The following is a 15,529-nucleotide window of genomic DNA, read 5'->3' on the forward strand; positions in this document are numbered from 1 at the left end:
TAAAGAATATTGTTAATAAGATATTTTAGCGTAATAAAATTTTATACTGCATTAATTGTTTCATTTTTTTTTTACTAAGCTGACATTTTAAAATTTCAGCTTTGAAATTGCTTTTAATTTATTCATTGAAATTTAAAACATTTTTTGAATTTAAGAATTTTACATATATATTTATAAAATTTGGTAATTTTTGAAATTAAGTTTCTACGCTGGCATCAGGTTAAAAATAACTTAAACAGTTTTAGCTTTAATATTTTTTAATGTATCATTAAAAAGTATAATATGATTTTTAATTCCAAACCAGTACTCATATATATGCATAAAATGTTACATTACCTTAATTATACCTTTTTAGTTTTAGCTAATTTTTTATTATTAAAAATATGAAATTGTGTTCGAAAGTTCCGACTGTTTGAAATTTTAATATCGTATAAAAACTAAAAGAAAAAATTAGACAATTTAAAAACAAACAACTAATAGCAATAACATTTTAATTATTTCACACAATTATAATAACAAATAGCATAAAATATTCATAGATCAACAGCAAATACAGTATCTATAATAAATGACTTGTGAAAACACTTTTTATCTATTTAATTGTATCAGTAGTAAACTATTAATTGCTAAACTTATGGTATAAAGTTTGCAAACATAAAATACAATTTTAAGGCTTTTAGTTTAATGCATTTATATTTAGTAGTAGATAAATATTAACTACTATTAATTTTATAAAAATAAACTGAAAACAAAAACATAATTTTTATTCAGATTGAAGATCAAAAGATGGGCTTCGTTATCTACATATTAAAGATGATTGTAACTTCATTACCCAAAACAATTTTAATATTAATAAACGAAACATTAACTTTAAATACAAGTAATCTTATTAATATTTATTTAAACTGTAAGGAGTTAGGTTGCTAATAGAGATGGTTGAAAACTTCAAGTTCAGAAGACTTTAGCGCACCAGGAATGATAATGAAGATATTTCTTTGCACCATTACGTATCTTTTAATTTTTTGTAGTATGAAATCGAAAGGTAAATTTTTTTGTCAAATTTTAATAGGGTCAAAGTTGTTTAAGATAGAACGTTTAATAAAACCGACTGATTAAATGTTAATAAAGAATTTCTCAATTTAATAGGCGTTTTTAGATTTTTATCAAATTTTAAGGGTTTTTTTTTTCCAAAAAAATTCCAGAATTTAACTATGTCATGTCTAACAAAGATGTTTATTATGTTATGTACTAAGTACCTAAAAGAAAAGAATTCCCATTGAAAAATTTCATAATTTTTTTTTAAAGGGATTTATGTGATAAAAATGTTAAAAGTATCTATTTGAATACAGCTTGAATTAAACTTTGCAGCTGTATTACATAATTTAATTTAATCAATTATTAATAATTTTCTTTCTAGTTTTATAATTTGATTATTGTTAGACATATCTTCATTACAGTTCTTCTATATATCTAATATTTTTAATAAAGTCACAAAGTAAATCATATATTTCCTTTAAATAATTTTTGTTACCGATAGAGCAAATATTTAACTTTTTGTTCTGAAAATTCCTATATATTATTGTATTTATTTTTTATTTTTTTAATCCTCAAAGGAAACTTAACTGACTTAGAAGATTTAAAATTAGTCTAAAAAACTCAGGAAGAATTAAAATTTTGCTATAAATCTACGGGGGAGAGAAATTAAATGCCTAGGTTTAATTTAATTTAGAGAAATTAAACCTGGGAAAATTTAAATTACAAGACCTTTATTTTTTTTAAAAAACTGGTATATTGTGTTGTAGTGTGCATTATTTCTTAGAACTGTTGAAATAATCAGAGAAATTCAAGAATTTTTTTCCAGGGATTAAATATAAACATTTAAATGTTTTTTTTTTTTTTTTTAAATTTCAGAAATATTACTTTTGTTGCCTTACATATGACTAAAATAAAAAAGAATATTTAAAATAACTATCTCAATTAAAAACATGGTAAAGATAAATTTATAAATTTCAACATATTTAGAAAATTTAAATACATTTTATTCTTTTAATGTTAAAATAAACAGAGCATACCATTTAAAAATAACTTATTTTTTATACGTGATTCAGGTATTATTTTGATAATATCAAATATCATTTGGCTGTAATAAATATCAATAACAATTTCTACCCAGCCTTTGAAAAAGAAATTAAAACTGTTGCAGTTTTTTTGTTTTATGAACTTAAGGTTTAGTAAAGAATAAAAATGTTTAGTCATTGATTACTATTAATTAAGTTGCACCATTATGATTAATGATATCTTTGTCATATTTAACAATATATACATATTTACACATTTATAAAGTTAAATAAGCATTAATTATTTTAAGTTTCGACCAAAATAGTGTTCCCACTCAATTTCAGGAAAAAAATTTCCAGCCTCTTCCAGGTATATCAGGTAAATTTTAAGGAAAATCCGAACCATATTTTATCTAATATGCAACATTTCATCAGAATTTATTTGTAATGCATAATATTAGATTTTGTGGGCAAAAAAAAAAGTATTGAATGAGGATGGGAACAAGTTAGTTTGCTTAAAATGTGAAATTTTTAAGGCAAATAATTATAATAGGTGTTAGAATTATTTAACTAGAATATCAATTACTCATAATGACAATTTTAAGACCAGTTATTTTCCAGGCATGATGTTGGAATTTTCCATGTTTTTGTGAAAAAAAAAATTTACTTTCCCTGCCTATTACCTAATTTTTGGAGTTAAAATAAAATTCCCTGACAATTCCAGTTTTTCCCTATTCTCCCTGACCTGTGGGAACTACGCAGATGTATATCTAAGAAGAAAATAAAAAAGAATTATCAAATAAAATTTTAATTTACAAGAATTTGCTTCTAAATTTATTCAAACAACTTTAATTTATACCTCAGTTGCAGATATCAAGTATCTGCAACTAATACATAGAGCGTTTTTAAGGAAGCCAATATGCTCCAAAATGCTAAAAACCTGCTGAACACAGTTCAACCAGTTATAAAATAATGAAAAGATATGGTGCTCATAAATCATGGTGCTCGCTTAAAAACAACTATTTTGAATTTGGAAGCATCTAATAGGAAATTACTACTTGTCTATAAAAGATTTAAAAACATTGTTAAAAATTTATATACATAATAAACATTTTCAAACATATGCGGACTCATGTACATTGTCAATCAAACAAAATTCTGTGATCACAAAGGCCAGTAATAAATTTTCATCATAATATATAACTACATTTAAAGAAAAAGAAAATTATTATTGAAAGAGTGTAACAAACATGTAATTAGTTACAATGTTACTTATGAAAAAGTAAATAATTTTCACAATAATGTGTATGTTACCCTTGTAACACATGACTTTCCTTCTGAAAAAATTTCAGGCGACAATTTCAGATATTTTATAAATACCATAAAAATTACTTCCACATTCATAGATAATGTAAAATTACACATAATAACAATAGAAAAAAAGCAGCTATAGCTTGGGAAATGAAAAATTTGGGGCCATGATGACACAGCGGTTGAGACACTGAACCAAGGCTCTATCCATAGTGGTGGCTTGTAAAAAACTCAACTTCATATCGATGGGTAAAGTTACAAGTTTGTTGCGGTACTAATTGCCGTAAGGCTAACTGTGGGGGTTTACGTAGTTTTTTTTTCTATTTGGAGCAAAAGTTAAATCAAAACGTCTTCCACAAAGGCTAGTTTGTCCCAATTCTTGAATAAAAATTTCCCTTGTCTTCTAAATTGGGTTCAAAATTGCCAAGGCTACGGAATTCAACATTAATAGTCGCAAACTTTGAATTAGGTGAGCTGTTTAACACCGGTTATAAAATAAAATATTTTTTCTAAAACCCAGGAATTTTTAGAAATGCTAAAATTTACACGAAAATATTTCAAAATGTTAGATTTTTTAGGTTTTTTTTTTTTTTTTAAATTTTTTACTTGCATTTTAGCAGCAAATAGTACTTTTTTGAACCTTCAAAATTGATAATAAACAACTAATAAAACATTTTGGGAAATCTATATCAAAATGATAGTGAAATAGTTTAAAGATAATCCAAATCCTGTCATGTTAGGTGATTTTTCAATTCTTTGAATGATAAATTTATAAGGATATCATGCTTTCTGAAGAGCAATAAGAATACAACAGGAAGAAAAAAACATTTAACTAGCTCCTTCCTTAAACAGAAAATTTAACAAACTGACTGAGACAATGACATGGCTTAATCCTTTGTATTATCAAACACATGAACATGCTGACAAAGGAATATTTGATGAATGAAGAAACAATATTTATACGATATTTCATACTGAGACTGTTAATTTGCTTAAAAGTATTATTATATCATAAAATAAAAAGAAATAATTTTTCAGTTCTTTTATACCTTTTTATTTCATTTTTTACACGGTATCTGCTAAATTTTAGATTTTCAAATCCATGACTTTTCATGACTAATTCCAAGAATTTTTCATGACTTAACGAAGTTACTATTTTCTCCGACAAAAGCGCAACAATAAATTTAAAAAAGCATTATAATAACATTAATTGAATTAATCGAATAATAATTAATTGAATAATAACTAATTGAATTTCTAGAAATGAGGTTTTTTCTTTCATTTTTTGAAAGAACACTAATTTTAAACACTTATTATAAATAAAAATTTTATATTTTAATAAAATATTACTGTGAGTGGGGATTTTATTAGAAATTCAGATATTCGGAACACCATGAAATGGGGGGGGGCGGATAATTCCAATTTAAAAATTAGATTTTTCGGCGACCTAAGTTCATGTCTATCCATGATTTTTTTTTAAAAATAGTTAAAATCATGACATTTCATAACAAATTTTGTTCAATACCTAAATTCATGATTTTTCATGACTTTCCAGGTGCGCAGATACCCTGTTTTTAGGATGGTCATGGTTTTCAATGCATATAATCTGTGTTTGTTTGTATTTGAGTTCTTTTGTAATTTTCCACAAATGTAGGCCTTTTTTTGCAGTAAACTTGCAACCCTATCATACCAGTTTGTCTAGGAAATAAAAGCAACTGATGTCTTATGTAGGCCAAATTATCATTATAATGGCACTAGTCTTGAAACTGTATAGCCTTAATCTCCATGACCCACAACTGCCTTTTGCAAGAGTGCTTTACTAATATCTGTCCAATAAGATTACATTTTCTCAAAAGTATAAGTAGAATTTAAAGTCTCAATGAAATTAAATTTGAAATCTTTAATGATGTAATAAAACTGTTGAATAAACCTAAAAAATTCATTAAAAAAAAAGCACTCATGAATATAAACCAAAATACGATTGAAAGCAAAGGAGTACCCAGCATAAAAAGTTTAGGAAGCCCCGATTTAAAGAATTCAAAAATAATTTTTAGAACTTTTTAAAATATGCAACAATTTTAAATTACATGGTTTTTTTTAAAAAATATATAAATGGGAGTTTAAGAAATTATAAGTTCAGAATGCACATTATGTGATAGAAAATAATATATGTTATAGAGTTATGTGACATAACCAGCATACACATTGTTTATACTCAAATTATATCAATAATATCTAAAACACTTTAAACAGAACCAAATCATAATAAAAAATATTTTTGATAAAATCAACATATTTCAAACATTTGAAACAATGTTAAAAATTAAATACATTAATAGCTTATTTAGAAAGCCATGAAGTAAAATTCATAAATTAGAGAGACGAAAACGTACTAGAAAGAATAATTACACATTAATAGCAGGAACAGCATTGTTTTCCTTCAAGTAATTAATTAACAGTGGCATGTCTTGCTTGATAGCATAATCTAATGCAGTCTGAAACAAAAGAATAAATAAATTAATATTTTTATCATAAAATTTTAATTATACATCCAAAATAATTAGTATATATGAAACAAATCATTTTAAATTTGAATATGTGTAAGCATCTGTTTTTAGAGATAAAACCATTAACCTCAAAATAAAAACCATTTCAGAGATCAACGAAATGCTTGTTTCATTAAAGCTTTCATTTTGATAAATTATTCTAAATAAATAAGCTTTACAAAATAAAATTTAAAAAGAATTTCACATTTAAAAAAAAAAAAATTCTTACCATATCCATTTATATTTTACTATTACAATTCATAATTTGATGCTTCTTCTTCTATTTATATAATATTTTATCCTTTGAAATAAGTATTATTTATAAAAATTGCTAAGTCAAGAAGTTTTCTTAACTTAGCAGTTTTTATAAATTCAAAACTTTCTTCTGGTTTAGAGTAATCCAGTTTAATACAATGTATATGTAATTAAAAAAGAGCTACTTTAAATTACAAACATTCAATTATTAAATGATCCTTTCATGGGATTTTAAAAAGAATAATTTAATCTACTTTTTATTTCATAGAGCATTTTGTATGTACTTTTTATGCATATAGTATAATATTATGCAGATACCTAAACCTTTAAAAAGTTATCTCAAATGAATTTATCACTAGGAAAACATTGAATTAGCAGAAAAATTTAAATACAAGTTAGATAGTATGTTTTGGTGCAAGGGCCAAAAAAGGTTATATTGAAATAACTTTATTATGTATTAACTTTACAAATTACAGGTTCCAATATTATATAAGAAAATTTTCTGATTTATTTAACAAATTTTTAGGTATATACTAAATTGAATTTTAAAATCCAAAGTTTTTAAAGTAGGAGAAAAGATAATCATGAAATTTATCACCAATAAGTAAATTCTAAGAGTAACAGCAGCCAAAATAGCATTATCTTAAATTTAAATGTTCAAGATAGTTTTTGATACCAGATCAAATCACCCTTATATAAAAAACTGTTTCAATACAATAATTACCCAGCCATTGCAATTCAACTCAGAGACAATTAACTTAATCAATCATCTATTTAACTTAACCCTAAGGTCAATTCAATCTTGATAGTCACAAAACATGTTTAAAGCAGCATTGGCAGTACTTTATAAAATATGATATATTTGCAGAAGTCATTTTGGTGAGAATGAAAATTAACTCTAAATAACCAAACATTTGTTAAATAGCCTCTATATTTATGTTTTTTTTTCCTTCGAAAATTGAGATGTTACTGTCATACAGTGCTCTTCTTAAAATCACATTCCTTCTAAAGTTATTTGACTTTTTAAAAGCGGCTGATCTTATAAAACGGCACACCTGCATCAAGTAAAAAATAAATAAATAAATCAAAGTAGAACTTTACACATACACTGAAAACTATATTACAACACTTATATTTCATTTTAACGATTTTAATTTCATTTAACATAAATTTTTATTAAAAGAAAGCAGCATTTTAATTCATTTATTTTTATTTTACAGAAGGGTTTAAAAATATTTGTATAAATATTAATTAGTTTTGTTAAAAAAGAGGCAATGAAATATTGTTGATGCAGCATTGAAAAATTCTTTATATTGAAAATTCTTTATATTGAATTCTTTATATTCAAAATATTTGAATTTGATGCAAAATTGTTTATAATCAGTATAACAAAAAGAGAAGGAAAGAATATCTCTACTCTTCTCTTTTCAATTTGCATCATCAGAACAGCTTAAAGCGGGCTCCAAAAAACTCCTTGTCGCGGAACTGACAAATGGAATACATAAGACAATGTATTCTTTAGTTTATTTATTTGTATTTCTTTTTAACTGGAACTGAAACTGTTGATAGGAATTTAATAATTTTTCTTCATTCATAAGAAGTTTCTCCCCCATCCACTGTGGAACAAAAATCATTTTTCACGGTCAAAAATAAAAAAAATTAAGTTATAAGAAGAAAAAAAATTTAAATATGGTTTTTTGTAGTAAAATGTCCAAGGAGTATTACGTTGTATTTTGTTTTGTTTTTTTGGTTTATTAATGGAAATAGCAATTAAATAGAAACAAAGTCGAAATAAAAAAAATGAAATTTTTCAGTTAAATTTTTATTATGATAAATCCTTATAGTAAATAAAAATATTAAAACTATGCATGATTTATACATAATGGATTTCTAAGATATATATGAATTGATTAATTTAATATAAATACTATTAAAACCAGAGCCATTTCCCTATTTCTCCCCTGTACAATGAAATTGTAACTTTAGGGTGCTCTATAAAAAAAAGCCTTACGTTGCCGAGGTAAAAAACAAATTGTACATTTGTTTGGTATATATACTCAAGAACTAAAAAAAAATTAGCTGCCAATATTTGCAAATTTGGCTGATATATCGATTTTTATAGTTCGTGTCATTTTTATAATAATGATGAAATTAATGAAAAAATTATAAAAATAAACTTGAGATTATTATTTTTGTTATAACATTTTCAAAATTTTTTATATCTAGCAAAATAGATTCATTATTTTTTTTAAATTCGATAATCGAATTTGTAATTAACAATCTTAAATATTTTGATTCAATTTATTTAGTTTAAATTTGTTTTGATAAATATTTGCGATTTTACATCCATTACTTTATTTATTAAAATTATTAACCACAAATTTGTAATCAAAGATCTCAAAAACTACTAGTAAATAATTTGTATTTATTTATTTACAATTTTTTCAATAATCATCCGCCATTTTGTTTTTTTGAAATTTTGACTTCATATTTGAAATCAGTGACCCAAAAAACCTAATCGTGATCAATTTTTAGAACATTGAAGTTAATTTTCTAATTTTGGTCGCATTTTTCTGATTTTGTCCCACTGTGCCACCCCTTGTTTTATCCCTTCTTAAGTCTGATTTTCATTCACAATTTTCCTAAGTGTAATCCACACCTGCAACTTTGTTTCAGTTCATGTTTGGAAGAGTCTTTCAGCTGCTACATATCTTTCAAAAATTAAACGGAAGAAAGTTCTAAATAATCATAAATAAAAATAAAAAAATCTCCCCCTTTATTAAAAAATATGCCTACTTAAAGCTTGATTTTATAAAATGGAAATTATGATTTTAAAAAGTGGCTGATTTAATATAGAGGGATTTTAATAGTTATGTCTTCAAAAATTGCAAACATTAAATTTTATTACTTAATTATATTTGAATAAATAATAAAGAGTATTTCTCTTAAGCTATATTGACTTCATAAACAAAACAAAAATAAATATAAGTGTGCTTTAATCCGTATTTATGAGTAAGAGAGTAACAGCAGGGGTCTGTCTAGGCTTTTCTGAGAGGTACCTATTTTGTGAAAATTTAGTCATAATTTGTGAAAAATTAAAAATTGTATTAAAAAATCAACACAAAAATATGGGAAAAATAAGGATTTATCGTTTCTTAAGGGATGCAAAAATAAAATTTTAAGAAAAAGTATTTGGGGAAACTACCATTTTTCCTAAAGTTGAATTTGTGAAGGTACCGCTAAACGGTAGTAAATTCGGCCTGGACAGACTCCTGAATAGTGATTTGATTTAAGTTAAGTCTTTTATGGTTTAATAGAGACAGACTTGTAATTTGTTCTTCAACTTACATTTTGAGCTTGTCTTTATTATAATTTTTTTTTTTTACTGAATATAACAACTACATAAGACATTTTTAAATTTAATTATTTTCATTTAAATTAAGGAAGAATTTAACTGTCCTTAATTTAAATTAAAGGAAATCACAATTCACTTCATTTTAAATATGAATATAACTTAGAAATATATTAATGCTGATTATAAATAAAGAGAAAACAAAGAGTAAATTAATGAAACCAATTAAATTCTATAATAATTTGAAATGCATTTATAAAAAACTGAGTAAGACAATATATATATAGCTTTTAAAAAATAATATGGAACTATTCAATAAAATATATTCTGCGATTTAAAATAATATGAAATACAATTGAACTCCTTTACAGCAAGCCTTGATTTAATGAGTGATTGCTTTCGTACCTCCATTCTCGCTATAAAGGAATATGACTGTAAGTACCAAAATTAACAATGCATCTCCTTACTTTTTTGAACACATCTTTGTTATTGATATCAAATAACTCAAGACCATAACATTTCACAGCTTCAATTATGCAAAACACTTTTTCTACATTTGATTCGATAACAGCAGAATGTAGATTCCTATACAAAAAAATATTCTTTTCTCATTACATTTCTTCTTTTATTTACAAGTAGGTAAAAGAACTTTAGAAGTTATAAAAGAATTGATCACTGTTTTACTCACTTTACTAATTTATGCTTATTTTAAAAATAAAAAGTTATACCCTACAATAAATTTTGTAAACTATTACATTTTTATTGCAGGCATAATAAAGCAAAAAAAAAGGAGGGCAAAACGAAAAAAAAAAAAGAAGAAAGATTTAAAAAAATTAAAAGAATAAAATATTTAAAAAATTAAAACTGCATTTTTATGCCTAAAACAATTTATTAATTAAACATATTTTGAATTAAATGCTGCTACACAGGATAAAAAATATAAAATTTAATACTATGTAAGTTACAGAAGTATTTTATTGATATTAATGATGTATCAATCATTTTAATAAGAATTGATACATCATATCATATCACTAGGTCAAAAAATATAGTAATTGAAAATTTTTCACAATATCTTGGAATGATAGAATGTTTAAAACTATGTTTTAACTAAATACACAACTACATACAAATAAAACTATTATTATAAGCATGAAATAATAAAGTAGGATATCTGACCAGCAGTTTAAATTAATACATAATAACTTTACTGAAAATAATTAGTAAATGGTCCCAATAAAAAAAAAATTTAAAAATTTTAATTGCCAGCATCTGATCTCAATTCTTTTCAATTCATTGGTTTAAAGTTTGTTTTTTTTATATATATTTTTTAAAGTATATGATAGGAGCTTAAAAGCCATGTAATTATATTTTTACATGTTCGAAAATAAAATTTTTAAAAAAAAAATCGGAAAATGACTAAAAATATTAGAAAAAGTGGAAAATAAATGATGCGAGAAAAATCTTTTGTCTGTTATTACTGAGAACAAAATTAATATTAGAAGAAATATTTAGTGTTAAGTATTTAACTTACGTTTGTTGCAGGTCCTTGAACTTTTCTCTTTCGTCATAATCAATTATTTTTACATTTTCCATTCTTTTCTCTTGCCATTTTATTTTTTTTAATATTTTTCTTCCTTCCACTCTATACTTTTCGACATCAAAAAATTCTGAGTTTCGAAGAGCTCTTTTAGCATTATCCCTACAATAATAACAAATATAAATTGATTTTAAGAAAGCAAAACTTATACCTGAATTGTAAATGTAATTTCGAAATTTTTTTTAAACGTATTTTAGGATTTTTCCTTTACTCACAGTACTCAAAAGAAAGAAAAGAAATTGATACAAAAGAAATTTCTGTTTATATATATATATAACTAAGATTACAACCAAAAAAAAAATCAGATTTCTCACTACTTTTCCCAATAATAATGATTGAAAAGCCCTTCATCATTCAAAGAAAAAGTTTATTGATATTTTTGTTTGATATGGATGGTAAACTAAGTGTAAACAATAATAAGATTCTAAAGTCAGATTGGAATTTTGTAAACTTCTGATAAATACCTCTGTTTATGTTATGTCTACAAGAGGATGAGTGAGCAAGGTTGATACTATAGAAAGTTATATTATTGAGATTTGTATTTAAATTTGCACATCATTTTATGACCCATAAGATTTTTCTATGATTTATAAATTCTAAAACGTCATGAGGCATTAATCGATTTTAAGAAATAAACAAGACAAAAGTATAAGGGTTACCATGTTTCCCGTGTTATCTTCAGTTTCTATCTGTTCATTGATTTGCAATTTAAAAAGTTAAATTGATTTACAAGTTGAATGACAAATAGCACAAGTCAAATTGCAAACAGTGCAAGTACAATAACAGTATAAGATAGCATGTTTTTTTAGCTTAGGCACAAAAATAAAAATAAACTCAGCCCATAGAGGGCCAAGACCTACTGTGCCCATCTCAGTTTTCTTGACCTTCGGGCTCTGGGGTACAGGAGCAGATGTTCCGGTTAGGTGGTCAGCCGAACGCGAAACCTCCAGTGTTTAGTTCCCAAGCATGTTTGGTACTCATTTATCGATCCACTGAAGAGATTAAAGGCTGAGTCAACCTTGCTCGGCCCGGGGATCGAACCAGGGACCTGTGGCATGACAGTGCGAGGTGCCTGGTGGCTGTGCTACCGCTCAGCCACCAGGCGTCAGGCACAAAAATAAATTGGAAACAATTAATAGAAAGTCTTATTGCGAATTTTAACAGTTAGCGCCACCTTTGCTTAGCTTTACATGGTTCCCCATCAATACTTATGATACATGAATACACATTCAATTATAAAAAAATATACATATTTACATAAGCCTCATTTCATATTTAAGATAATATTAAAAATACTTGCTTTTTTTTTTTGGAGGAATAATGCAAAATTGTCATCGTTTAATAAATTTCAGAAAAATGGTTCGATCTCAAATTCTATCAAGTCTGCAATTACTGAACTTCATTACTGATACTAAAATTGAAAATAAGTAAAACAGAAGATTAAGCATATTGATTTCAGCAACTTACTTTATGTTATAGCTTATTTTACGTTTACCACTTTCCTCTTGCACAACAGGCCTGTAACAAAGTACAGGATTTTGGCTCGGTACAGAGTCAGAGTTTTCGGAGCTAGAACAGATTGTTCCACTAGTACTTTGGTTAATTTCAGACTTAAGTAGTTCATTAACAAACTCATTAAACAAATCCTCAAAATCTTCATCTGGCACTTGAAATTCAGCAGGTGTGTCAAGATAATTCACTGAAGCATCTCCTATTGTAGGATTTCCAGTTATGTTTGTTTCCACTGAATCTATAGGATCGTATCTTGAATGAAAAATTTGTTCAAGATTATCACCACCATTATCACGGATATTAGAGTTTTGCTGTGACTCTTCAATTTGATAAAGTTTTACCTCCTCTATAATTGAATTATAAATTTCCTGGATTCGAATCCTCTTTTCTTTCTCCTCTTGATCTTCATCATCTAATGGTACTTCAGAATCCCTATTGGGCGGTGATGAGGAAACAATTGGTGGTGATGGAGATCCAAATCCAGAATCAGGACTATTGACATAATAACTTTCAGTGCAAGAAATGTTAAAATCAGAGTTAACTTGGCAAGCATTGAAAGGTAAATAGGAAGGCAAGCTTGGTTGGACTTGATAAGAACTAGAGTTATTTTCTAGAACAAGACCTAAATTGGTGTGAAGCAAATTTTCTCTTTTAAATTCTGATGGTGAAGGGGGGCGTCGATAAGAATAAACTTTCTTCTTATGTGATCGTTTCTTTTTTTCTTTACCTCTTTCAATTATACTTGTTTCATTTTCAACATCAGATGAATCCGATGAAGATGAATCAGTTAATGGTTCTAATTTGATGATTTGAAAATCTTCATCTTCGATTTCCGTTTTAATAGGTGTTGCAGGAACTTTTTCTTGATTCAGTTTTAAAATGTTGGGTGAAAAATAGGTATTTCCTTCATTTTCAATTTCTGTATTTTTCTCAAAATCATTTCCCCCGCTATTATTTAAGTCAAATTTTTGTGGCTTACTTTCACAAAGATTTTTTTCAGCACAATCCTTAATACCATTTTCAACAAGGCAATTCTTAAGTTCATTATCTAAATTATCCAAAGTTCCTGAAAGATCAGGAATAGATTCCAGTGTTAATTGTTCAAAAATATTATTCAATAAATCTTGGTCAAAGTCAAAATCTTTATCTTTTAAATCCATGATGTAATTAAAAATATGTCACATTATGCATAGTAAAATCTAAAAAGGAAGAAGAAAAAACATATTATTTTACATATAACAAGATTACTTATCAAATAATAGTGAATGATAAGGTCAAATTTAAAGGAAAACAACAGCGATATTTTATTTTACACACATATCTTATTTATTTATTCCTCAGCAATATTTTATAAGAAAAGAAAGTCTTACCTTACAAAGAAAATATACTACAATACAATTTTTTTTCTTTTGAAAATCTAGCCAACATCCTATTTATTTTGCATACATTATTTTTTATTTTATTATTCTTGTAGCTTCTATATTTTCAACTTGTAACTCTTTTCTTTTTTAAATTATATGGGGTGTTTTTAAATAGTCTATCATTATACTTATAAGAAAAAAGAGATGAAAATTATAAATGTTTCATTTAGAATAAAAATATAAAATGTGACTGGCATTGCAAAGGAAGGACTCTGTGTAAAACACATTTTTATTTCAAGATTCGTCTTCTTATAAATGCAATGATGGTATTATTTTTTAAATGAATTTAAATAGGTGATAGGTCCCCCTTCTCACCATCTTTAAAAGTGATGCATCCAATGCTATTTTGTTTCAGGAGTAATAAAATTTAATTTTATCTTTTCCTACGCTCACTTGAAAAACGTAGTATTTAAAATTTTATTTTACCTCATTATTTCATTTATTACAAGCAATCAAAAACCTTATACACATTTAATATATCGAATACACAGTTAAAGTATTGAATTAATATTAAATTAACTTTATAATTGAACCATTATATGTTACTTCATTTTGATTTCTCTCAATTTTAAATTCACAGTCAGAGAAAGAGCTTAACGGAGAAAAAAAAATTATCAGATTTATTTATTTAAATTTTTTATATTTGTTCACATAATCTGTTGGCTAGAACAAATTGATTGTTGTTTGCCTGATTGTCTGACTACAGCATAACAAAATTTTAATCGCAAATAGTTAAAAATGATTGTTATAAAAAGACCACATACAAAGGAAAGGAAATTTAACCTAATAATCAATTAGAAAATTAGTCTTTCCTCACTATAATAAAATATTTTAAATCAATTATAGTTAAGAAACAGTTGTTACCAATCAATTGTAAATAATAAAGGACAATTTTTAAATTAATGGCTAAAATAACTTAACAATATAAATATTATTTTCTGTCATTTCCGCACTACAGTGGAAGTCGCGGTTGTCAAGACAACCGCCCACCTGCCGAAGCTCCACCCATTTTCTCCTGAAGATCATTCTTTCTCAGGATGCTCCTCAGAGGAAGTAAAATTCTTTCCAAGTCTGGCTATCGTTCAAGTGGCTTGGGTTTTGGCAGTCATGGGGGAAGGGGTTTCTCGAATAATTGGACTCCCTCCCTAAAAATATGCGTTTTTGGTCTGAAATTTTAAAAATTGGGAGAAAAAAGTGCATTTACGCTTTTTCGCGGAAGTCTTTCATCATTGTTGCAATCTGGAATATATGGTTTCAATAGTTTAAAGCAGGGTTCGTTGATTTAAATCACAATTTAAATCATGATTAAAATCAAATGATTTTTTTAAAAAAATCATTGATTTAAATCAACTGATTTTTATACATATATTATATTGATTTTAAAAGTTAAAAAACAGTGCTTCAAATTATTGATACTTTTATTATTTTCTTTTCTTAGTTTTAAAATTTATTTTAAATAAATTGCTGCATTAATT

The 15,529-nt window shown here is 25.7% G+C and overlaps 1 protein-coding gene across 2 annotated transcripts; it reads right to left on the reverse strand.

Annotated features, from left to right (window-relative positions):
* Positions 1–474: 474 nt before the first annotated feature.
* On the reverse strand, positions 475–13,847 carry LOC107449079 (uncharacterized). 2 transcript variants are annotated; one of them, XM_043045830.2, is made up of 4 exons: positions 12,589–13,846; positions 11,056–11,223; positions 9,989–10,106; positions 475–5,863 (listed from the first exon to the last, which is right to left on the reverse strand). In XM_043045830.2, the coding sequence occupies exons 1-4, from the start codon at positions 13,791–13,793 to the stop codon at positions 5,774–5,776; spliced, it is 1,581 nt and encodes a 526-aa protein (XP_042901764.1). In that variant the 5' UTR covers positions 13,794–13,846; the 3' UTR covers positions 475–5,773. The 2 variants fall into 2 exon arrangements, with proteins under 2 accessions (XP_042901764.1, XP_042901766.1); XM_043045832.2 differs by lacking the exon at positions 9,989–10,106 and having other exon boundaries at positions 12,589–13,847.
* Between the last annotated feature and the right edge of the window lie 1,682 nt (positions 13,848–15,529).

Source organism: Parasteatoda tepidariorum, chromosome 10, assembly GCF_043381705.1.
Source record: "Parasteatoda tepidariorum isolate YZ-2023 chromosome 10, CAS_Ptep_4.0, whole genome shotgun sequence".
Classification (NCBI taxonomy): domain Eukaryota; kingdom Metazoa; phylum Arthropoda; class Arachnida; order Araneae; family Theridiidae; genus Parasteatoda; species Parasteatoda tepidariorum.

Bases quoted from the DNA above. Each gene is read 5' to 3' on its own strand.
- LOC107449079 (XM_043045830.2), bottom strand. From the start codon at position 13,793: ATGGATTTAAAAGATAAAGATTTTGACTTTGACCAAGATTTATTGAAT. The intron at 10,107-11,055 runs GTAAGTTAAATA...TTTTTTGTATAG, and splicing joins TTCAAGGACCTGCAACAAAC to GAATCTACATTCTGCTGTTA. The intron at 5,864-9,988 runs GTAAGGAGATGC...CTTTTGTTTCAG, and splicing joins ACAAAGATGTGTTCAAAAAA to ACTGCATTAGATTATGCTAT.